The 22,201-nt window shown below is 42.6% G+C and overlaps 1 protein-coding gene across 1 annotated transcript in view; it reads left to right on the top strand.

Moving 5' to 3' along the window:
* cxadr (CXADR Ig-like cell adhesion molecule) overlaps positions 1 to 22,201 on the top strand; it is a 35,729-nt gene that overhangs the window by 3,708 nt on the left and 9,820 nt on the right. The window contains exon 2 of the mRNA XM_003457920.4: positions 19,342 to 19,514. Coding sequence (XP_003457968.1) covers positions 19,342 to 19,514 — 173 coding nt within the window. The remainder of the gene's footprint in view (positions 1 to 19,341; positions 19,515 to 22,201) is intronic.

Below are 22,201 nucleotides of genomic sequence, written 5' to 3'. Positions count from 1 at the left end.
CTACTCTTTTCATGTTTTTCACATGCTGTCAACGTTTCTGTCAGCACCGTCAGTCAGCTGTGACACAAATGTTTCTGACTTGTTTTTCTGTTTCGAAACGAGAACAGTTGATTAATGTTTGGTCCCGAGAAAACTGAAGCCTAATTTAAGGTGTTTTTGTTGTAAAGCCCTCAAATTGGTGCTTGACAACAAGTTCAAAACGAAACTGAAGCCAACTGAATCGGCAGCGAGGGAGGCGTCTGTGCAGGTTGTCCAGAAATTTCTTGGCAGTCACAGAGCACAGAATTATGCTGAGCTCGTGTACAATGCTGAAAACATACCACCGAACTGAAGATGCACTTTTTACATTCTGATCGCAACTTTGTCCACCAAACCTAGGCGATGTCGGTGATGAGCATGGGGAGTGATTTTAATTAAGATGTACAAGGTTGGCTTTTGTAGTTGGCGTTGGTACAAGCAAGTGTTTTAGACGTTTCTGCATAAAGTGACAGAGATATATGTTAACATGTCTCTGGTATCACCTACTGGTTTGTTTTCAGAATGAACCACATTAAAACAATTTAAATGGAAATAATTAAAATTCCAGTTATAATGTTGATATATTGGCATATTCAAAAGTTACAAAACAACAACAATGTGTGTCTTTAAATCCTGACGCACACAAGCTTAAATTGAATGTGTTCCCTGTAACAAACAAATATTTTTTGCAGTGTGCACTACAAAGTAAGCAGCATTGGTTTGTTTGGCAGACGGCGCTCCAGACGTTTTTCTGAAGTGTGTTTGTATTTTGGATTTATGCAGAAATCACCATTACTCAGATGTCTTAGTGTTGTCTGTGTCTGTTTCTCTCAGGGTTGAAACAGTAATGATTGGAGTGAATATGTGTTTATTTGTATGTTCCCTATCTCCTCCTAGATGAATTTGTACATATTTACAGTACGCATGGGTTTGCAATTATGTATAATATAAGCATGTCTCATGCTGTGCTTTAGCCTTTAAATCTTAAAATGATTTAATGCAAAGTGTTTGTAAGAATTAAGTACAAATGAGAAATACTCACGGGTCAATCATAGGATAAGATAACAATTATATTTGAAACACTAAAGGCTTGGAGGTTTCATACTGAAGACACAGTTTGCATGCCGTTAGCACCCAGCAGAGCTCACATCACATCTCTAAAATCACCATAAGCCTTTCATGTGTGTGAAGTTTTCCATTTACATCTCGGTGACAGATCAGACGAATAAGTCTGAGGAGGAATGATGTTATCAGTGTCCTGGAGTTTAGTTTGTGGCTTCCAGCTGTTTCTCGGGGTCTTGTGTGTTTATCCTGTTCCTGCAGCACCAGGCAACAGCGTGCTCTGTCCATAAGCTGTGAGAGTTGGACACATTTAGACATACAGCAGAACAGCTATACCTTCATTATTTATTTAGAATAAATGATCTGCATCATGAAGTCAGGATCGATCAGCAGCTGATGGTGTGTACTGTACTTTAGACAGGTGCGCTAGCACATACTCTTGGTGCATGAACTACAGTTTAATACTCTCCTAATTCTCATGACTGAAGGAAGGAAATGAAGGAAAACAGTATTTAGAAAATAAATGAAAATAAACAATGGCGCTCGGGGAGATTGGCTGGTTGCAGTTGCAAATAAGCCATTGGTCTCAATGCTGCAGAGAAGAAAATAGCTTGTTTCTTATAACTGTAATCAGATAGCTCATCAAGGAAACAATTTTTGTCATGGGTAGGTGAAAACAGTGTCCTTAGCTCTGTCTGACATGCTTGTCATTTATTTGCTTTGGTTACATAACCTGTTGATTTGGATTTGGCACTCTGCGTGTCTCGTATGGTCAGAGTAGTCATTCTTCCAGGAACAGTATTAGAAGCCTTCCCTGGTACTCTCTCAACCCCCTCCACTCCATGCTTGACCCAGACAAAAGTGGCTTTACTCTTGTTTGGGTCAAGAGTGAGGCCACTGCCGTAAAACAAAATGAAACACAAAGCAACCTTGTAAAAATGTGAGCAGGACGGGCACAGAAGGGAGTTACCTGATAAGCCTATAACCAAAGGCCATGACAAGAACCCGGTTGCTTGGTTACCTTTTGAAAACAGACACAGGGAGTACGTGTGTGTGTGTGTGTGTGTGTGTGTGTGTGTGTGTGTGTGTACGTACGTGTGTGTGTGTGTACGTACGTGTGTGTGTGTGTACGTGTGTGTGTGTGTACGTACGTGTGTGTGTGTGTGTGTGTGTGTGTGTGTGTGTGTGTGTGTGTGTGTTCTCTCTAAAGCTAGCCTCCCTCTTCTATATATGGATCCTCTTTTATAGCAGATCGAAACTCCTATTTCAGATTCATTTAAATGTCTTGAAACATCAATTGTTATTAGGATAATAACTGTTGTCACTTTTACGTAAAGCTATGACAATGGCAGCACAACCTGATCCATTATCAGCTCACACAGACAGTAATGACTGGAGGTCAACCTCGTCGTGACCCGTCAGTCTAAAGCCACTCCCTGCCTCCTGTTGGCTGAAACATGTTGCAGTCACTGTTTTTTATTCAGCCGAGCGCCTTCCCCACCCAAAGCCCCTTGTCCTTGGAAATGAAGCAGGGACACGTAGAATCGGATTACACTCCAGGGACACTGGTGTGTCCTCCACAATCTCACGATGGGGATGGCCGCGCATGAATATTCACAGCCCACACGTTAATATTTTAGCATGCCAGCCCTGTGCAGGCTCCTGCTCACCTACGTAGAAGTGTGAAATACTGAGCCCACCTTTACCTCGCCACATTACCTCTCTTCTATCTTCCATTTCGTATCTGAATTATTAAATGAACAAATTATTGCCAGCTAGAGAATAAATGAAAATGATTAATAGTGGTGCCTGTTTGAGAGTCCTGTTAATGGGTGTGAGAGCACTTTGTATTCAGAGCTCATTGCTTTTCACAGGGTTGAGAGTGAAACCTGCATTCTGGGGCTGCTGCCAAAGCATTCTTGTAGGAAGATATATTGGCAAGGTTTATCTTGAACCCTTGGTCATAAAGTCAGTATTACACTGACGGATCGTCGTCATCTTGTGTAGCCTCTGTCCAACTTCTATAACACTTTGGCCTGTCAGTGTTGACATGGCATCATCAACCTCATCAGTTGCATATTACTTCAGTTCTATGATTCATTGTCCAATAATTGATTTGCTAGACTATGTTGTTCAACTCATTTGAAAGGCTGAAAGTGAATGTTTAATATTTTTGCACAGTAAATTGTGTACCCACTCCATGACATGCTGGCTAGCCACAGGAGCATGCTCAGTGAGAGACTGAGATTACCCATAATGCACCACTGAACGACACAGGAAGTCATTCCTGCCCGTGGCCACCTCCCTGTACAACTCCTCCATCTAATGCACTGTAAACACTGCAATAGTTACAGCCTTTTTGCACACGCTCTTTTCTACTCAGTAATGTTGTTGTCAGCATTCTTGATATTTATTTATAATCACCTCTGTCAATCCTTGATATTAATTATTATTAAATCTGTAACATGTTGTATTGAATAGTCTAGTCTGTTACTGTACTGGAGCAACTGTAACCCACATAATGTCCTTAGGGATTAATAAAGTACGGTCTGAAATTGGTCTTCTTTAATCATCTAGTGCGAGTGCATCTCTTAGAAGAAAAATATAAATAAAAAATTGGGCCAGAATTAAATCAGCAGGGCAGTGGTTTCACTTTTACACTGAGTATATATTTCTCTTCATTAAAACTTCTTTGGAGTAAAATTATATCTTTATTCATCTGGCCCAAGTGCATCTCCTGAGTAGTTAAATTTCCACGTCCTGTCATGATCCCTGGAGTCTTTAGAAAGTCTTTTGGCTCGTTACACCGATACACCGTTTGAAATATCATTGGCTGCCCTTTGTGTCTACCTGTTGTCAGCACACAGCCTCTTGCTATCCATGTAACCTGTTAGTTAAAACAAGGTCACAGTAGTGCCGATGCTCTCCGCTCTCTGAGCCCATCGGTCATCATCGCCGTGTCGCACCGTTAGGGGGATAACCCTTAAAGTGCATTTATGACTTTGCTGCTCAATGCCCAGTTTCGTGGTGCAAACAAGGCCTGGTGCTCCTAATGAGGAATAATGGGCTCAGTGACAAAAAAGATGTTCACTGAGACGATAATAAGGGTTTTCATGTGCCTCGTATCTCAAATGAACACATCCAGAATCCCATTTTTCTGTAGATAAATTGCACCGAAGCAAAGTCGCTACAGCGCAGCAAGCAGTGAAGGAGACTTGAAGGATTTCTGTATAATCATTTCCGGGGTGTTCCCTTCCTTGTATTTGCTTATATAATAAGTAGTGTAGCATTTAAATACAAATAACTAATAAATCAAATCAAAAATCAGCCAAATCAAGCATGAAGAGTTACCCGCTGTTAAATGAAGAGTTTTCCACTCTTAAAGGTTTTTAAGTTGTTCCTAATTTTCTATTGAAATTTGTGCATCTTTTGCTCCAAAACAATGGAATTGCCTTGAGAGACCATCCAGGTCCGAAAGCACTAGTCCCATTTTTCTCCCCACATTACAGGTTCATATCCTTTTTGTTTTTACATAACACTCTGAGCTAGACATCTCATTGAGGGTACACAGTGTGGCAGGCAGAGCCCCAGGGTGCTGCAGGTAGTGTTGTGCAGCTTGTTCCAGCTTACTTGCTAGGTAGATGTCAGCTCGACTCTGCTGTGTACTCGAACCTCTGACAGATTCTGTTGTGTGTGGTAAAAAAGCAGGCCTATTGTGGTGCACTACTATACATTTAAAAAACCGTCTCCTTATCTTGTAAAGCAGACCTGAAAATTTACTGCTGCGATACATTTTTCCTCCTCAGCTGTGGTTTACAGTAGATGTGTCATTTCAGAGATTAACATTTTGTATTGTTTTGTGTATGTCACATTATTATCAGCTAATGTACAGGCATTGTCTTACACAGAGCTGAGTTGTGGGGCAATGATTATATTTTGTCCTCCAGCAGTGTTGCCCTCCCCCTCTTCTCCTCTAAGAACATTAGAGTTAATTGTGTGTCTAATCTTGAAAAATATTATGGCTCAGGAAAAAAGCTCCATAAGCAGAAGGTGGGGTGATTTTTGAGAGGTGGGAGAGGGGGTGAAGCAGCTGTTGAAGGAGCCATTTTTAGCACCTCGTCTCATTGAAAAACATTACACATTGCCAGCTGCAGGTACGGTGAAAAAGGCAAATAAGTGGTGTCTGGAGAGAGCCTCTTTCTTCATTCGTTCCCACTTTTTTTTTTGCTCCCTGTGGTGCTGATTTTCAAGTGTGTCTTTGTCTGGCATTTAATCATCTTGTCAAATTATATACTTATGCTAATAACTCCAGTCCATGGAAAAAATTGATTTGTAATAAAAGCAAATGCGTGTTATCCTGATGGAAGCAGTTTGTACAGTGCTGCAATGGCTTGTATTTGACATTTGTGAATAATATTGAAGCAGTCGTGTGGTGAAATTTTATGACAGAGTCCCAATCTTGTTAGGAGCGTTAAAGGAGAATTGATACAAAGAGGCACAGAATTAGATCCAGGACATAAATCCAATTTGTTGTGACATTCGTTGCCTCATTATCGAGCTGGTGCTAAAGCGAAGCCAAAGACTGTAATGAAAAATGTCAGAATCTCTGACGAGGCCAGATATTAAATGCAGCTTTAAATATCAGGACGCTGTGTTTCATGGCATCAAATGAACGTCACCCCTTCAGTTCACTGAGATTTGTATGGTTCAGAATGATGGAGGTAATGTTAATGACACATACAAACATACATGGATTTAGACTAGACAACATTTTCTCTATAAACAGCAGGTACATAAAAATAGGCAAAGCTGGGGAGTGATACCTTGCATTATGTAATGATATATGATATTAATGTGCTTTGATTGCTTATGCTAGTGAGACACGTGAAGCTGTAATCCGGGTTAAAGCATGCTAGTTTAATGAAAGCTGTAATGTTTGGGAGAGCTGAGCATAAAAGCAAAGCTCTTAATTTACCAGTCGACCTACATCTCTACCCTCACCTGTGGTCACGAGCTGTGGGTAGTGACCGAAAGAACGAGATCGCGGATACAAGCGCCGAAAATGAGCTTCCTCTGAAGGGTGGCTGGCCTCTCCCTTAGAGATGGAGTGAGAAGTTCGGCCATCCGGGAGGGGCTCAGGGTAGAGCCGCCGCTCCTCCACATCGAAAGGAGCCAGTTGAGGTGGTTCGGGCATCTGACAAGGATGCGTCCTGGGCGAGGTGTTCTGGGCACGTCCCACTGGGAGGCAGACCCAGCAGAAATTATATCTCTCGGCTGCCCTGGGAACGCCTTGGTGTTCCCCCAGACAAGCTGGAGGAGGTGGCTGGGGAGAGGGAGGTCTGGGCTTCTCTGCTTAGGCTGCTGCCCCCTGACCCGGCCCTGGATAAGCGGAAGAAGGATGGATGGATGGATATAATGTTCGGGTTGATGAGATAATTAATACGAGATCAGACTAATCAAGTTTATCTTTGGATCAGATAATGATAATGCAGTCGTTCCCTGTTTGATCTTCCCAAGTAGAAATACAAGGTATGATTGACCTTTTCCTTATATCGAGGGGTATTGTATTATTTAAAGGATCAACTGGTGTGTTTCTCTTACGTTAAGGGAAGTTGTGATTGTTGTGATTGTTTTATAAATTCAACAGGTCTTCATCGCATTTAAATGACATTCATTTGCTTGCTATGGTTTTATAACCGGGTGTCCAGAACGAGTGTGGCTGTCTGCCATCTCCTCCCTCTCCCATTAATATTCATTAAAACTGTCTTCTCAACCTCTACTTCCTCTCAAGTCATTACTTCTGGCTCTTTGTTGGATGTATAGGTATGATGACCAGGACATCTGTTACAGCTGGCTATAGAAAAGGCTAAGTGTCCAAACCACAGCAAGGTCAGCAAGCCACAACAGACATTTAATTACTGCATTGCATCTTACTGCCATGCGAGGAAATCGACAGCTTGCCCAGCTGCCCTCCGGAGAGATGAGACTGCTCTGAAATTGGCTCTGTGACTGGCTGGTTTATGATGGTCAGAACTCACATTACTGCACAACCTTAATCACAAGTGCTGCTGTTTTAATAAGCAGTCACAAAGGGGCAGCCCGGCTGCAGTTGTTGCTGGCAAGTTCCTGAGAAACCAGCTGTTAAGTGTCTTAATGGAGCCCATGTATAATTCATAGGCACATGCAGAGGTGTTTAGCTGGCTGGCCTGCTATGAATGGCTGATAATTGCAAGAAGAAAAGACCCATCACCAAATCTCCAATCACACCAGCATACATGGCACCCAGCTCCTTTAAAAAGTGGCAGGGGAGCATCGCCTCTACATTTATTTCCTTTCATACAAGGCATCTATCTGACTATGATTTATACATGACAGCTAAAGCTATAACACAACTCAGCAGCTAGACCTGTAGATTAATGACCTGTGAACACATAAAAAAGATCCTCTGTCTGCCTTCAATGTCACCCAACATTTTGTCAACTAACAGAGCCTTTAGACAGCAGTCCTAGGGTGTTCAGCCCACGTTGGTTCCTTACAGCTTTGAAGCTGTCGGACATCGATCCAGTAAGGACAACGCATACTTGTGTTAGGTGTGTTTCCATTGCAGCGTTTCCATACACATCGCTGCCCAGCTGGACCTCCCAGATGGATGTGTCTGAACTGTAGAGCCTTTCTTGTACCAGAAAACTTCTACAGTTTGCTGGTTTAAATTGTTCTACCACACCAAGGTAGGTAAACAATTGTGTGGGTCGTCTTTCACTGATATAATCTACTGTAGCTGTAAGCCTGTTCGAGATGCCCTTATAAGCAGTGTTTGGCTGCAACTTCAGTCTACTCAGGGTTCAGACCTCTTTAGATGTCATTAGGAGCCATCGGGGAGTTTGCTTCTGAGGAACACTCACTGCACACTGAGCTGACCTTGACAAATCTTCTGCAGGTGTAAGGTTGTTTGTAGCATTTTTTCCCTTTTTCCACACAAGTCGGAGACATGGAAACAGTTACAACTTGAAAAACCCCCAAAACATTGAGATGCTGTACTCCTTAGTTTCTTATCAACAACTGACCTTTTAAAATAAGACAACTAATAAATCGTCCATGCTCTCGAGCAAGAGAAAAATCTGAAGATACGGTGGAAAATATACTTGGGCAGCTTTTGGTATACCTGAGTATATGTGTGGGACACGCTGCACTTGGTTAGCCATCACTGCAAATGGAAATCAGGAATGTGCAACAAAATTGCCAAAAGCTGCATTTATCTTTTTAAAGTGGGTGATGGAAAGTTAAGAAACAACCACAGTGACCTGTGGGCTGTCAGCACATGATTTGCCGTGTTTAATGACTTGTTTATTAAAAATAGCACTGTAAAGAAATATATCTGAGGCGTGCACTATGGAGCACGTTCGACAAAGCCAGGCTTTCTTTGCATTAGCTGGCTTATCAAAAGCTAAACTCCAGCCAGAGATGATGAGTGGTTGTTATCAACTTTCAGTGTTAGCCCAGGCTTTCTGCTCCAAGCTCAGATAAAAGGAACAACTACTTCTGCACAAAATAAACAGATTGAGACAGACAAGACTCGCTCATGCAGAATATAAAACATTCTTGCAAAAATCTCCCCGGGCTAAAAGAGAGCCACCTTTGTTACTGAAAATGCTAATGCATTCCTCTCATTTTATATTATACCACTGAGTTGCTTTATTTTGGACAAATGACAGTAGATTTTCCTTCCTTGTTTAAAACAAAAAATACCAGAAAAGTTCTTACGGTTATCAAGGAAAATTCAGCACTTCCCAAATCAAAATGAAGTGAATTCCCGAGGATTCGGGCTTTGAATCAGTTGTCTTCTCTTTTTTTAAACCCCTCTGGGGGAGAATATTACAGTACATTAGAAGCAGAAATGCAGCATTTGTTACAAAAAAACTTACGTTAATTTATTTGTTGCTTTTTTCATTGTAATTTTGCGGAGATAAGAGAGGTGTGTGCAGTCTGGGTTTCATGCTCTGAAGCCCAGTTTAATGTGGGATCAACAAATATCGATAGAAAATGTGCCTGATGTTTTCTAAAGAAGCTTCTATTTGTTTTATTTCTAATTAGCTAGTCAGTGCCAAAGTACATAACTGCAGCTCGTAGTGTTCCTCCTGGAATATTAGATATGCTCAAATCTGAGCTCTGCTTCTTTTAATTTATCTCGACTGTCCAGACTCGCGGCTTTTCTTTGAGTTTGACGGGGTTATCTCACGCTCGCGTAAAGAACTCAACGTGGAGAGTAAATGTCTTCATGCTATGTCATAACAACATTTGTAGGCTTTCCTCTTTTATACTGGATCACTGAACTAGTGCTGTGAGTTATTTTTAACATTCCCATTTGTGTCCTGTCACTTAACGATGTATGTCAACAGGAGCGGTCGTTTTGAGCTCTCTCCTCATGTCGAGGCTGAGAGTGTGAGCTCTGGGCATGAATAAACCCAGCAGTCTTGGTTAAGCTGTAACAACAACTGACAGTGTTTGCCTGCAGCTTCCTACAGGGCCCACCACTCAGGTGCCTTGACTACACCTGCCTTCAAAACCTCACACTGAAGAAGAGACTACAGCATTGAAGTATCAGGTCTGTTTATTTCCTGCGCTGAGCAAAAACTGAGAAAAGAAGGAGGATTATCTGTCTTATCTTTTAACAGCAGCCTTATCTGGATGTCCTGCAGCACAGTTTCCCCCACACAGAGGACAGGAAGGGACTGTCTGTGTTGTTACACTTTCACAAAGACCTCATTCTGCCTGGTCAGGGCTGCTTTGGACAGGATGAGAGGGTTTAGTCAGAAGGGAAGTTACAATAGCATTTGAAAAGGAATTGATGTTTTAGCAGTTATTACAAAGTGCTTTTTTTTCATGTGCCTTTTTCGCCGAAGTCCTCGGGCAACTTTCAACACCAATCAAATATACTTTCAATAGATTGTGCTGCAGTTGGCCCTGCTGCCTGCTAACAGCCCACTCTGGGCTGGATATGCAACACATTTGGAACTGTGTACTTTGCTCAGTGTCCAGAAGACCACCATCGTGTAATGTCCTTCAGGCAGGAGACCTAATTTTAGACCAGAACCTAGAGGAAATGGCATGAGCATACCCAATGACAGCCTCCAGTACAGAAACAGCCATACGTTTCTCTGCGCTACACTGAAAATGACTGGATGCTTTAGTCTAACGTAGCAGAGGACAAATTTGATGCAATCAATGTCAGCTGAAATTCTGGTCTTTTACATCACTGGTATATCAGCTTTCTGAGGAGACTGTGGGTTTCTGTGGGTTTAGTGGTCAGATTTAAAGTTTTAAAACATGCTACGCTCCTCCTTGGATGGACAAGGGAGGAATCCAGGAATTCATCTGAAGTCATTTCTGTTTGAATTCTTGTTGGGTTTTTTTGTTTTTTTTAGCCGTTTCTGCACCGTCTGCAGTCTGGACCGACACCTTAATCCTTTTAATGGTTTGGCAGTGAGCCATAGGAGTCTTTAAGTCTCAGTAGGTGTTTACTTAACATACATGTTGTTTATGTGTGGCTGATTCATCCAAGCAGCTTTAGGTTGAGCAAAAACAGCATCTCTGCAGCCAGCATGGTGTGAATTAATCGTTCTCAGAAGTATGAGGAAATACACAGAAACGCAAGTCAGACTGAAATTCTTCTTACTCTTTGTCATTACTCCCACTGAGCATGTTACAGTCATCCACCTCACCTCAGACTGAGCAGACCAAACTGCTGATCTCTGAATTTTCCCACCTGGAGTTTTTTTGTGGAATTCCATCAGTAATGATTGTGAAAGCAGGCTGGTTGTGATCCCTAATTTAGCTCAGTGTTTCGGGAGAAATGTTCTAGCGCGATGTTCATGCTCTGTTGCTTTAAGCTGACTTCTTGAGTGTTCACCTCTCTCATAATGAATCACACCCATGAGAAAACCTTTGTTTGGTTCACGCGCATATTTTCGTCATTTTCTGCATTGCAAGTGCTCATGTGTGCGTTTGCATGTGTTCGATAAGCCATATAATCTGACTTGGCTTTTAAACCTATCTGCCCATCAACAGTCTGAATATAGTAGTTGCACTCTGCTGCGATTGTGTCTCAGTGTTTGATCAGCAGCGCTGCCTCCTGATCGCAGCTGGCTTTGTGCCCTGGGGCCCGGACAAAGGCAGGGGTGCCGGCAGAGGCCTGGTCTCTATCAGACATTTTATTTGTTTAGGGGGTCGAATAGGCAGCAGCATGGCCGTCCCCCGCTCGCATTCATAGAAACTCCTGTGTCAGGAGAGAGACACCCCATCAGTATATCCCACTGAGACATGTGGTTTTCATTTTGTTGTTCATAGTAAGCTGCTGGAAGCTTAGAAGACAAATACCTCCCTTCTATAAACATTGGCTTTTTTTCCCCCAACAGCCTCACCCAACCCTCATTTGTTATGTATTGCATTAAAAAAGGTTTTGCTTCACATTCTTCTCCTTAACTGAATGTGTCAGTAAAGAGTATTGTGAAAATCGATGAAATACTGCGGCCATATTTGTGTTCGGGCTGTACAGTAGTGAACGACGCATATTTTAACACATGCAGCAGATGCAGGTTTGATGTTGTTGTTGTTCAGCAACACGTACCTGACACACATACCATCATTAACCACGGGCTCATGATTTAAATCCTTTAGCTGATCCACGGCATCTCTTCCTCCACTAATGGGAAGTAAATGTCAGCAGAAACGCATGAATGCGCGTGTGCTGTCATGAGGCATATTTCTGTTTTGCACCCTTTCTCAAGTCATGCAAAATGCTTTCATGTGTTAACTAATTGCTTGCAGAGATTGTTTTTTTTGCCCCTTGCAAAATTAGTGGTACATGATTTTGTAATTATCCCTCTGGCTTCTGCAACTGGGAAAAGCATTCCTGCTGTTTCAGTGCAACAGCTATGTTTGCATCCAGGTGAAGGGGTTTTTGTTTAGTTTTTTTTTTTAATACCAAGGCCCACCAAATGCGCTCAAAGCGGCGTTTATTATTTAGCTCCAGCGTGTTTTGCCTCTTTACTGTTTTACTTTCCTCCTCACATGGCTACATTGGCACATTTCTTAATGTTTCCCACGAGGATGTTATCAGTGGGATATCTGTGTGCTGCTCCTTGGACTGGCGTATTGCCTATCAGCTTTATGGCATAGCCAGGCCCCACATTGTCACCAGCTCACTCTGTCACTGGGCTTCGACAAATCCTGAAGGACACAGGCCTTTTATGTGTGTCCCTGTATGTGCGTGAGTCTGTTTCTACAGGTCTCAGAGATACTGGAGATGATGGCCACTGTTATCTGATTCTTCAGAGTGCTTGAGATAAATTTGCTCTCTTCTCACATGGGGTGTAGAGAGGAAGGGATTTGGAATGGGCCAGTATTGCTTTTAATGCTTCGCATGTAGCTTTACAGCAGTTCAGGATTGCAGCAAGTTAAGAAAATCCCCTATCCTGAACTTTGGAAAGGGGATTTTGGTGTCCACACATGCTTAGGAATTCTATGAGTAGTGCACACAAATTCCAAGCCTGTGATGACAACTTAACTGTCCATTAAGGACAGAGCTAACGGAAAGTGTCCTTTGTGGTCCCTTTCTTCTTTTGTTGCTTCCTTCCCATAGTTCCTTTATTCCCTCAGTAATTTAACATCGGTAATGGTGAGAGTCCAAATGAACTTAAATGTATGTGAAAAATAAAATCATCATCCTTAATCTGTTTTCACCGGTTGGGTGATGTCATAAAATACCAGGATTGTTGGTCAACCTCGCTCTTATAATTGCAGTAATTAAGAGACAGCGCCACATTAAATGTGCATAGATGGGTCAGCAAATGGAAGCTTCACAGATACTGTATTAACCACATCCCCCACAGGCTTGTGTAAAAGCTGTCAGACGACTGAGTAAAGTGCCTGTCATTCGTCACCCCTTCATCATTTAATGTCCAATTATGTCAAAACAGCCTTTAGGTCATCCGCAATGGGGATTGATGCCTACTCTGTGTGGCAAGTGGAGCTTTCAGGCTGCATTACAGCACAATCAGTATGGTTCAACAGTCCCAGCCCTCTGCAACACTACATAAACTCCTGCCAAGCTCGCTCTCAGGGCACCCACATTGCTTCAAATTGAATAGCTCCAATGGGAATACTAGGCCGAGCATTCAGAGCCGCCTTTTTTGAGCAGCAACCAAGTTATGAAGTTATCCTCTGCCGTGCCCAACATAATTGATGTTCTTCAGCATTGTCACAGGGGATCGGCTTGCCTGTTTATGATGGGTAGAGCGTCTGTGCGGTTTAATGTGCTCATTCCAGAGCCCCACAGACTGCAAATGTACTGTAATAAATTGCTAATGTTCATCCCACCGTCATTGCCTCGCTGGAAAAATGTGCCACGTTTTTCGAAAGCTCTGTCGCCGCTGTGTGTTTGTTCTTGCGCATGAGATTATTTTCCTTTCTCTCGGTTGGAAATAATGCTTTTTAAGATTGTTTTAATGTTTGTTTTTGTGGTTTCCAGTGAGCTCAACATATTCCACCCACAGTGCTGCTTATGAGGAAAAAATGTAAATTCATACATGCGCGTCTTATTTGTCAGATTGTTTCCTCTGCCATGCACTCTTATACGTGTTTTAGCAGCAGGCTGCAATACATCAGACTTGATTGAAATATCAAAACACTTTAAGCTTACGTCAAACCAAATGATAGTGTAACTGCATTAAGGATATGCAAAACTTAAAGAAAGTAAATCTCAGTGCAGTGTCATTCACCTCCGTCGTCTAGCCAGGCTTTATTTGTAGCTGTTGTTTCGTCAAGTGACTGAAATAGTTGCTGCCTTTATCTCCCCACAGTAAGAGCTGGTTTCTCAGACTTCACAAGAAGCTTATGGTGCACTGTGACCCGTGCCAAGACTCTGAGGGTCTTTAGTTTGGGTCAGGAGCTGTTAGCTTAGCAAATGGTGGAGCTGCTCTTTGCACCACATGTTGTCTAGAAGAACTGAGGGGAAGAAAGAAAAAACTATAAAAGTGATAACTATGCTTTGAAATCTATGCAGATGAGAAACTAATCTGTTCTGATTTCAGATTAGGTTAGTAGAGGACATTGCTCAGGTTTATTAACTTATAATTATCTTGAATTATATAGTTTAAAATAGAGAAATTCATTTGAAATGTGTAAATATTAAAAATTAACCTTTTTTTCCATTTCTTTAAAAACATTTCTTTCATTTCTTTTGTGCATTTGAGTCTGAAAGTGTATCATTCAAGGCTACATTCACAGTCCTGAGTCATGGCGCTGGCGAGTGGTTACAGCTGTGGGTCGTCTGCTAATCGGAGGTTTTGTGGTTCAATCCCTGGCTCCTCTAATCTGCATTTAGATGTATCCCCGGGGAAGATGCTGAACCCCAAGTTGGGTGGGTGAGTTGGGGTTGTAGTAAGAAAGCGCTTTGAGTGCTCAAATGAGTGAGTGTTGAGTGTTCTGCTGGAGGTTTCTTCCTGTTAAAAGGGGGTTTTTCCTTCCCACTGTCGCCAAAGTGCTTGCTCACAGGGGTCATATGATTGTTGGGTTTTTCTCTGTATGTATTATTGTAGGGTCTACCTTACATTATACAGCACCTTGAGGCCACTGTTGTTGTGATTTGGTGCTGTATAAATAAAATTGAATTGAATTCAAATAGAGTAGAAAACCGTTGTATAAATATCAGTCCATTCAAATATATACTGAGCTACATCAGGTCGGAGGACTTTTGTGATTGTCACACGTTGGGTGGTGAAGTTTTCATAAATGTTCTCTTCGAGATTAAAAACTGGATGTGAAGTAAGCGGCCAGAGACACTCCACCCATCCTAAACCCTGCTTCATCATTTTATTTTATTTCACACTAATGAGAAGCATGCTGTTTAAAAAAAAAAAAAAAAAAATGAACATCTTCCTGTCTATTAGCTCAGACCATAGCTTTATTAGTAAAGTGTTTACTGAGTTCAACATTAAAAGGAGCTGAAGAGTCGTTTTTGGATAGTGTTCTGGTTACAGACAATAGCAAAGGGTTTTATTGTCATACTTCAGAAAATACGTTTCCTCATTTGTTTTCTATATGGACTGTTTACCAGCACATAACTACACCAGCTCTAACATGATTCTGCAGTACTACTGGGAATAGTTTTGGGTAGTCTAGAAAGCTTTGCGTACACTGATGGGTGATGGACAGCTGCTAACGTTGAGTTAGCGAGTGGGTGAATGAGCTGTATGGTAAACAGTTTGAAATCTGTACTGTGACACCGTGCCTGTGTCTGCACTGTTACTTTTTAATGAAACCACGTGGACGTCTGAGTCAGTTCGAGCCCCATAAACACTTTCAAATGCTGAAGTAACATCAACGTCTCCTTTTTATGAATCTTCCTGCTGTGTCCTCCAACTTAACCTCTTTCTACCTCTCTTTACCTCACTCACTGACTCGCTCACTTTCCCCCTCGCTTCCTCCCATGCAGTCTTTTAAGCACCACGGCAACCTTCTCTGAGGGATTGGTTGCCAGGAGACAGGATTCGCTCCCCATTGTATGCCGACAAAGCTGGCGGTGAGGTGGGGGGGGTTACAATCAGCAGGACTGTGGAGAATTGGAGGCCTGTGGGACTGGCACTTTACAATCACGGGTGTGTTGGAGAGAAGGGAGACAGAGGCTGGGAGGGACAGAGAGGGGGATGAGTGAGTGAGAGATAGTGGTGGGGGGGGGGGGGGGGGGGGTGTTATAGGGTGGAGCACGCTGACACCCTAAATTCCTTCTGTTCATTCCTGGTCTCCCAGTAACCATGCTGGGTGTGCTGCGTCAGACAGTGAGTCGCTCACAGACAGCCACGAATAGTTATTAGGATAGACTTTAATTAGCCAGCACTCACTCCCTCATTGCTCAGCTCTCCTCCTACATGCGCACACACAGGACAACACGCATCTTACTGCAATGGCAGACGCTAAGCTGAAGGAAATAAATCTGTGGCTGGTGTCTTTGCATGACTGCGTTTAGAACCAGCCCATTTTTCATAGTTTTCCTTGGACTTTAATGATGGCCTTCCTTATCACTCGATTATATTACCCTCAGGGAAGAAGGCCCGTTTACTTTTGCTCTGCTGCTATTTCTCTTAATAAACACTGAAGCTCATCCTATATAAGCTGATGATTGTATGCAGCACCGTCTCACAGCTGCAGACTTTGACCTCAGTGAGATCATATCTGTTCTGATTGTGGTGTTTCACATCCTGAATACAGTATATGTTGCTCAACACTGTGTGAGCTACAAACAGTGTGGTTTGTCTTGTGACATAAGAAGGCTTTTTTTTTTTCCTGTTGGTAATGTTGAAATCATAACAATGAGCTCAATTGATATGTCCTAGTGTGTTTATAATGCAGCCAGTGGGTGTGTTTTAGAAATATTATTCATTAGTGGTCTTAAAGGCCTTGAAAACCTTTTTTCACACACAGCTCAGTTAAAGTTTTTATGTATGGGGCAGATTCTTGTCAGTGATTAAAGAAGATAGGGCCCAGCTAATGTGATGCTGTGTGCTGTCGCACTCACAAGTCCTGATACAGCAGATTATCTGATTTTAAAGATGTTTCAGAGCTTTATTTTCAGCACATGATTTGATCTAATGTGTATTGTTGTTTTTGGGCCGCATCAGACAACATGTTAGCATGTGGCCGTGAGTATGTGCACGAGCTGCACTGTTGTGTGCATGTTGTGTGTACATGAAAACACATCTTGTAATCAGACACAGGTGAGGTCAGTCAACTGCTGCATCCCTGCTTGTGACGTTCATCACTATCACTTTTAGAAAGGTACAAATCTCCCCTGCATGCTGCCTCTTACATCAAATCGAGTCTGTTTTTTGCTTTCATTAAGTCTAAAACTGTCATTTACCTGTGAGAGGTCTCTGTTGGCGACCTGAGCTGCACTGCTTCTACATACACAGACTCTGCTCTTAGCTACAATAGCAGGGGGAAATAAAAGCTCAAATTCACTGCAGGTGATGTTGACTATGCTCATGGCAACTAGACCAAGTCTATGGCCATATGGCAAAACTCGTGGGCACATTGGCTCTCTCCATTATTTTCATGGCTATGTCTAAATGAAGCTTTGGAAAACAGTGACATAGACACCCATGGATGACATGCTGTTACGTTACACATTTAATGTCTGAAAAGGGCTTATGAATACTCAGATTATCTTATTTGCATTGCACTTCCTGTGCTTGAGTTTATACTTCCTGAAGTAGGATTAAATGGATTTATATCATCGTTGGGGGGGAAGTTGTGTCTGCATGTTGAGCTTGATGAAGAATCAAGAATACACTTCCTGTGTTTCTTTTTCTTTGGCGTGTCTATCACAGAATATGTTGTCATTGAGGCGTATAGGCAATCAAATGTGTCTGCCCGTTGAAGGTGTAACATCCTGAAATGGCATTTTTTCTCATTTGTGTGGTGTCTAATGAAAAGGCCTCTAGCTGCACTGTAATTGAAACAAATGCTACCCAAGGCTCCAGATAGCTGCCATTGATTCAACAGGTACATCATTACTCATCAGAGAAAGCAGTCACTGCGATAAACCAGTCCAGCTGAATACTTTCTTTTTCTCCCCTCTCTAAGCAACTTTAAAATGTGCTGTAGCTTCTTTAAGTGTTTGATGAATCGACACGGCGTTCCTTAATGCCGATGCCAGGCTGAGTATCCGCTTTGACAGTGACAGACACATGTCTAGCTTTTCTCTATTTTGCTTCCCATTTCTCGTGCTTCTGCTGAAGGCGGTGGATCGTTCCCATCAAGGGCATCTGTCAAAATCTGTGGGCCGAAACAACCAGCTGCAGCCCCGGTGGCCATGGGAATAAAACTGAGCTTGTGCTATCCTGTCATATCAAGTGCTCACATTCTCTGAGCTTCAGCAGTCGTGGGTTTGACTCGGATTGTCACACTCTGTGTATAAGTTTCTTTCTTTCGTCTGCCACAGGGGCATGAAGCCACTGAGGGACTTGACTTGTAGCTAACACTTTCTTCACCTTGAGAGCCAGGAAACATATTTCCTCTGCAGTGAGCTGTCTCGATGTTAGAATTGCCACATTAGATATCCTGGCTAACTCTACTGTATGATGACATTGAAACGTCGGGGTTAGGCATCTGCGATCAGCTGGTTTGGATAACAGAATATCTCGAAGGTTAAACGATGAATTGTAGCCGTAGTAGTAACCCTCTATGGTACACGATGCACTGAAACACTGTTTGTTTGCTACATCTACACCTTGGAAGCTGATTTTTTTCCCTCCTTTGATTTTAATTTTTGCTGTTAATATGTGTAAACAGTCACCAGGTTTGGCTGCTGTTCCACCAAATACGTCTGCAGATTAGTCCGCTCCATCTGTCAGTTGGTATATGAAAGGAGCTAAAATGAGATGCAGATGTAGCTATGGACAAAAATACCCAGCAGATACATTCAGTTACATGTTTGATGCCATTTTGCAGTATTTTTAAGTGTAACACATTTAAAGCACTTTTTAGCAGCAACATATTGAGATGATTTTTTTTTTTTAAGAAGTTCTCCTCCTGCTCGTTGGTTGGACGGTGGCAAGCTGTCAGGATTTTAATACATTGAGGCAGCATGTGACAGCTCCATTCTCTATGGGCTGTGTTCCTGCTGGAGCTTAAATCTCTTATTGAATAAAAAAATCTTAACCCAGATGATGTCGCCCTGGAAATTATGTTTATTCATTCTAAGAATAAATGCTTGAGAGCCTGCTTCAGTTTGTCTTTATTATTATCACCATTCGTTCAGCTAAGCTATGATCTGCTGTGTTAGTCTTGCTTTACATTCTGCAAATGTATAGTGTGTGTGTGTGTGTGTGTGTGTGTGAAGCAAAAATAATGTATTTTGATGTTTTTTATTTATTTTTTTGTTTTTCTGTCAGTAAATTTTAACCCTTTATGCTCCGATGCAGTGTTTTTAGCACAAGGCTTGCTCTCTTTACTGAAGCTTAGTGCTGTCACCCTTATCACACACTCTAAGCTCTTTGGCCTCAGAATAAAAACTCCCATCCTAATTATGAAAAACATGCTTTATTCTCATTTTTAGGCCATCTTTCAAATGATGTTAAACACAATATAAAGTCATCTCCAAAACTGTCAGCAAGCTCACAGTTAACAGCTCTTGCAAACGTAGTTGTCCTTGTTTTATTATAAATGTTGCCGTTAGTGACATTAATTGGCGTTCTTTGGTTCCAGGCTTGACCTCAGGTCTACAGATCACATCATCTTCAGCGTCTACGCCCACAGAGGTGGCCAGCGGACAGAGCGTGAAGCTGGATTGCCAGTTCACTCTGGCTTCTGAGGATTCTGGACCACTGGATATTGAATGGAGCTTGGTGGCGTCTGACAACCAGAAAGACGACCAAGTGGTAAGTGTTTTAAAATGAAAATATGTCGCGTGTGTGCTGTCTTTAATTCATAACGGTCTCTGGGCTATGAAAAGGTAAACCCTGGGCCTCTGAAAAGAGCTTGGGAAGCTGCTGAAGCCCTGACAGCACGTGGAGATCCTCCATTTAATGGCAGCCTCGTTCAGTGTTTAAATGTGAAGCCATGAGGAATATTAACTATGTCTGAATGAAAGAATGCCATCACTTTAACAGATGAAGCCAGCGGAGTGCCTGAAACAGCCTTTGGAGATGGTTTCTACTGTGGGACGGTCCTCTCCTGTGGCTCTCTGCTCTGCCACCTGTCACAAAGCTTTTTCATCCCTCTCTCCCTTTTTTCCTTCCCTTGTGTCCTATGGCTTTTTTGTGAGCCAAATGTTATAAATGGGTCACAGCCTCATCATTAGGCATCTCTGTCCTCCACCCACTGTTGTTTCTGTCTGCAGTCCCAACCAGCCCTCCTCTCAGTCAGGTAGAACTGACTGCACAGAGTTTTGCCTTTTCATTTGCACAGATTGCCTTTCAGTCTGTTTGTGCTGTGACTCATTAGCTGGAGTGTGGGAGGAAATACACGTTCGCTTAAAAACTTTGTCTTTTGTTCCTGGTATATCTGTGATTGTCATGATGAAAGCTCATGTCTCGTTTTTGTATGAACTGTGTGATTGTGGTTCCCTGGGACGGCCTCTTCCTTGTGTCTGAATACAGCTGCAGAAATATATCAAATATCCCCGAAAAGCCTTTGATTCCACAGTTTGTCTTTATTATGGGCCATTTTGCTGGCTCCAGTGTGCACGTGTTAATGTTACCAAACCTTTGGAGGGATTTAGACAAGTCGGACATCTCTCTCTGAACATATTTGTTCTCCTTGACCTATCAGATTTTTCTCGCTATATACACACGCTCAGATTTGTGTAGCCGTTAACCAACATGAAGTCGTGCGCACAGTAAATTCTTTGTAATTAGTGGCGTGTTGACTCCAAATTGCTATTTTAATATATGTGACAGTGTTCAGTAGAATTAGGCCAACCTGCTAAGAGCAAAGCTGCCGGGCCAGTCGGAACAATGAAAGTTTTTAGCCAGAGGCTCCCAGATGCTCAGAACCTTTGCTCACCTGAGCTGTGCAAATCCAGACCGGACAAAGGGAAAAGCAGATAATATTTTTAAATAGAGAACTAGTCTGTAAGAGCAGGACATAAGGCCAGACATGCCATACATAAGGGGTTGTATGGCATGTCTGGCATATGCCAGTGACCTCATTCGAAGCTTTTTGTTCTGTGCTTTATGTTTGAGCTTTTCTCAGCATCAATGTGTGTAGTGGCAGCGCCTTTTATTTGACATATCCTACATATCGTCAGGGTCTTTTTCAGGGTGGTGGAGCATAGCTAATGCATCCTGCTTTGTTAGGCCTCAGTGTGAGATGCCAGACATGCCTACAGTATCAGTCATTTGCATTTGGCTCTCATTGCCTGGCTACAGAGCTGCTGGAGGGAGGGCGTGCCCTGACTGAGCATTCACCACCAATGTGAAAACAACAGCAACAGAAAACAATTATGAAACCTGATGTCAGCAGGAGAAAGAAAACACAGCTCTATCCCACAAACTGCTTCCTTGCCTTTGAGTGTAACAGCAGAGCCTTTTGTTTGTTGAAGTTATTGAAACAGGAATTTCTGCATATTGAAGGATTTGTGTGTAAAAATGTGTTTGTTGGACGTTGATTACATTTTCAGGTAGAGATTGAGCGCTAACCTCGTGAATCGGTTTGAGCTCGTCCCCTGAAAGGTGGCGGCAGCAGCACTTCGAGTTACCAGCCTCAGTGGGAGTGCAGAGACAGAAGGGGGCTCCCCTTGAGCTATGCAGGTTGTTTAGATAATACAGGTATTGCTGCTGTGTGCTTTGCCTCTCAAATGAGCTGCAGCTTTTCCTCTTTCACTCCCCGAGCAACAGCGTCACATGACGATGATCTCATCTCAACGTGTGCTCCATGAAACTGGGGCTGGCCAGTAGAGCTCTTCTTACCTCTGCAGCACGATCCATCCACGTTGTATGGTAGGCCAGCTGGCGATTGCATCGTTACACAGCCTACCTGTTGTGAGATGCAGCACTTCTGTCCTCCTCCAGCTCGTCTAGTCATTTGCCCTTTAAGGTTTCATGATCTTTTTTATTTTTTAATTCTCAAGGTTATTGTGCAGTTTATTTCTTTATTTATTTTAGCTGGAGGTGTGCATGTGCCTAAGCACTCCCATCTGTGAAGTAGTTGAGCCCAAGTGAGAGCTCTTGTCTGGCTGAGCTCGGGGCAATTTAATTTCCTCTTCACCGTGGTCTCATCTCGCTCATCTCTGTTATTGCTGCTGATGTTGTGATCCCCAGTGAAGTCAGACGGATAGGTTTTCCTCCCCTGAGAGCCAAGAGGAATTTTACCAGAATTACCTGTTTACATGGCTAATACGTACAAGATGAACACAGCGGGCACTGTGAGTTCGCCTGTCTCGAGAAACCAGGCGTCCAGTCGGGAATTGAGCAGCAGGTCGACTCGGCGTAGGCACATTAGAAGCTCGCTGACTCGTTCTCTTTGTTTTGCACCTTGTGCTTCCTTTGAGTGCTCTGCTTCCTCTGATAGGTTCATTATTCCTCCTCTCCTCCTGCCATGTTAAGTTTTCTCTCTGCTCGTCTCC

Source organism: Oreochromis niloticus, linkage group LG10 (genome assembly GCF_001858045.2).
Source record: "Oreochromis niloticus isolate F11D_XX linkage group LG10, O_niloticus_UMD_NMBU, whole genome shotgun sequence".
Taxonomy (NCBI): domain Eukaryota; kingdom Metazoa; phylum Chordata; class Actinopteri; order Cichliformes; family Cichlidae; genus Oreochromis; species Oreochromis niloticus.
Note: the sequence above shows the minus strand (reverse complement) of the source record. Positions and strands in the feature narration are given on the sequence as shown.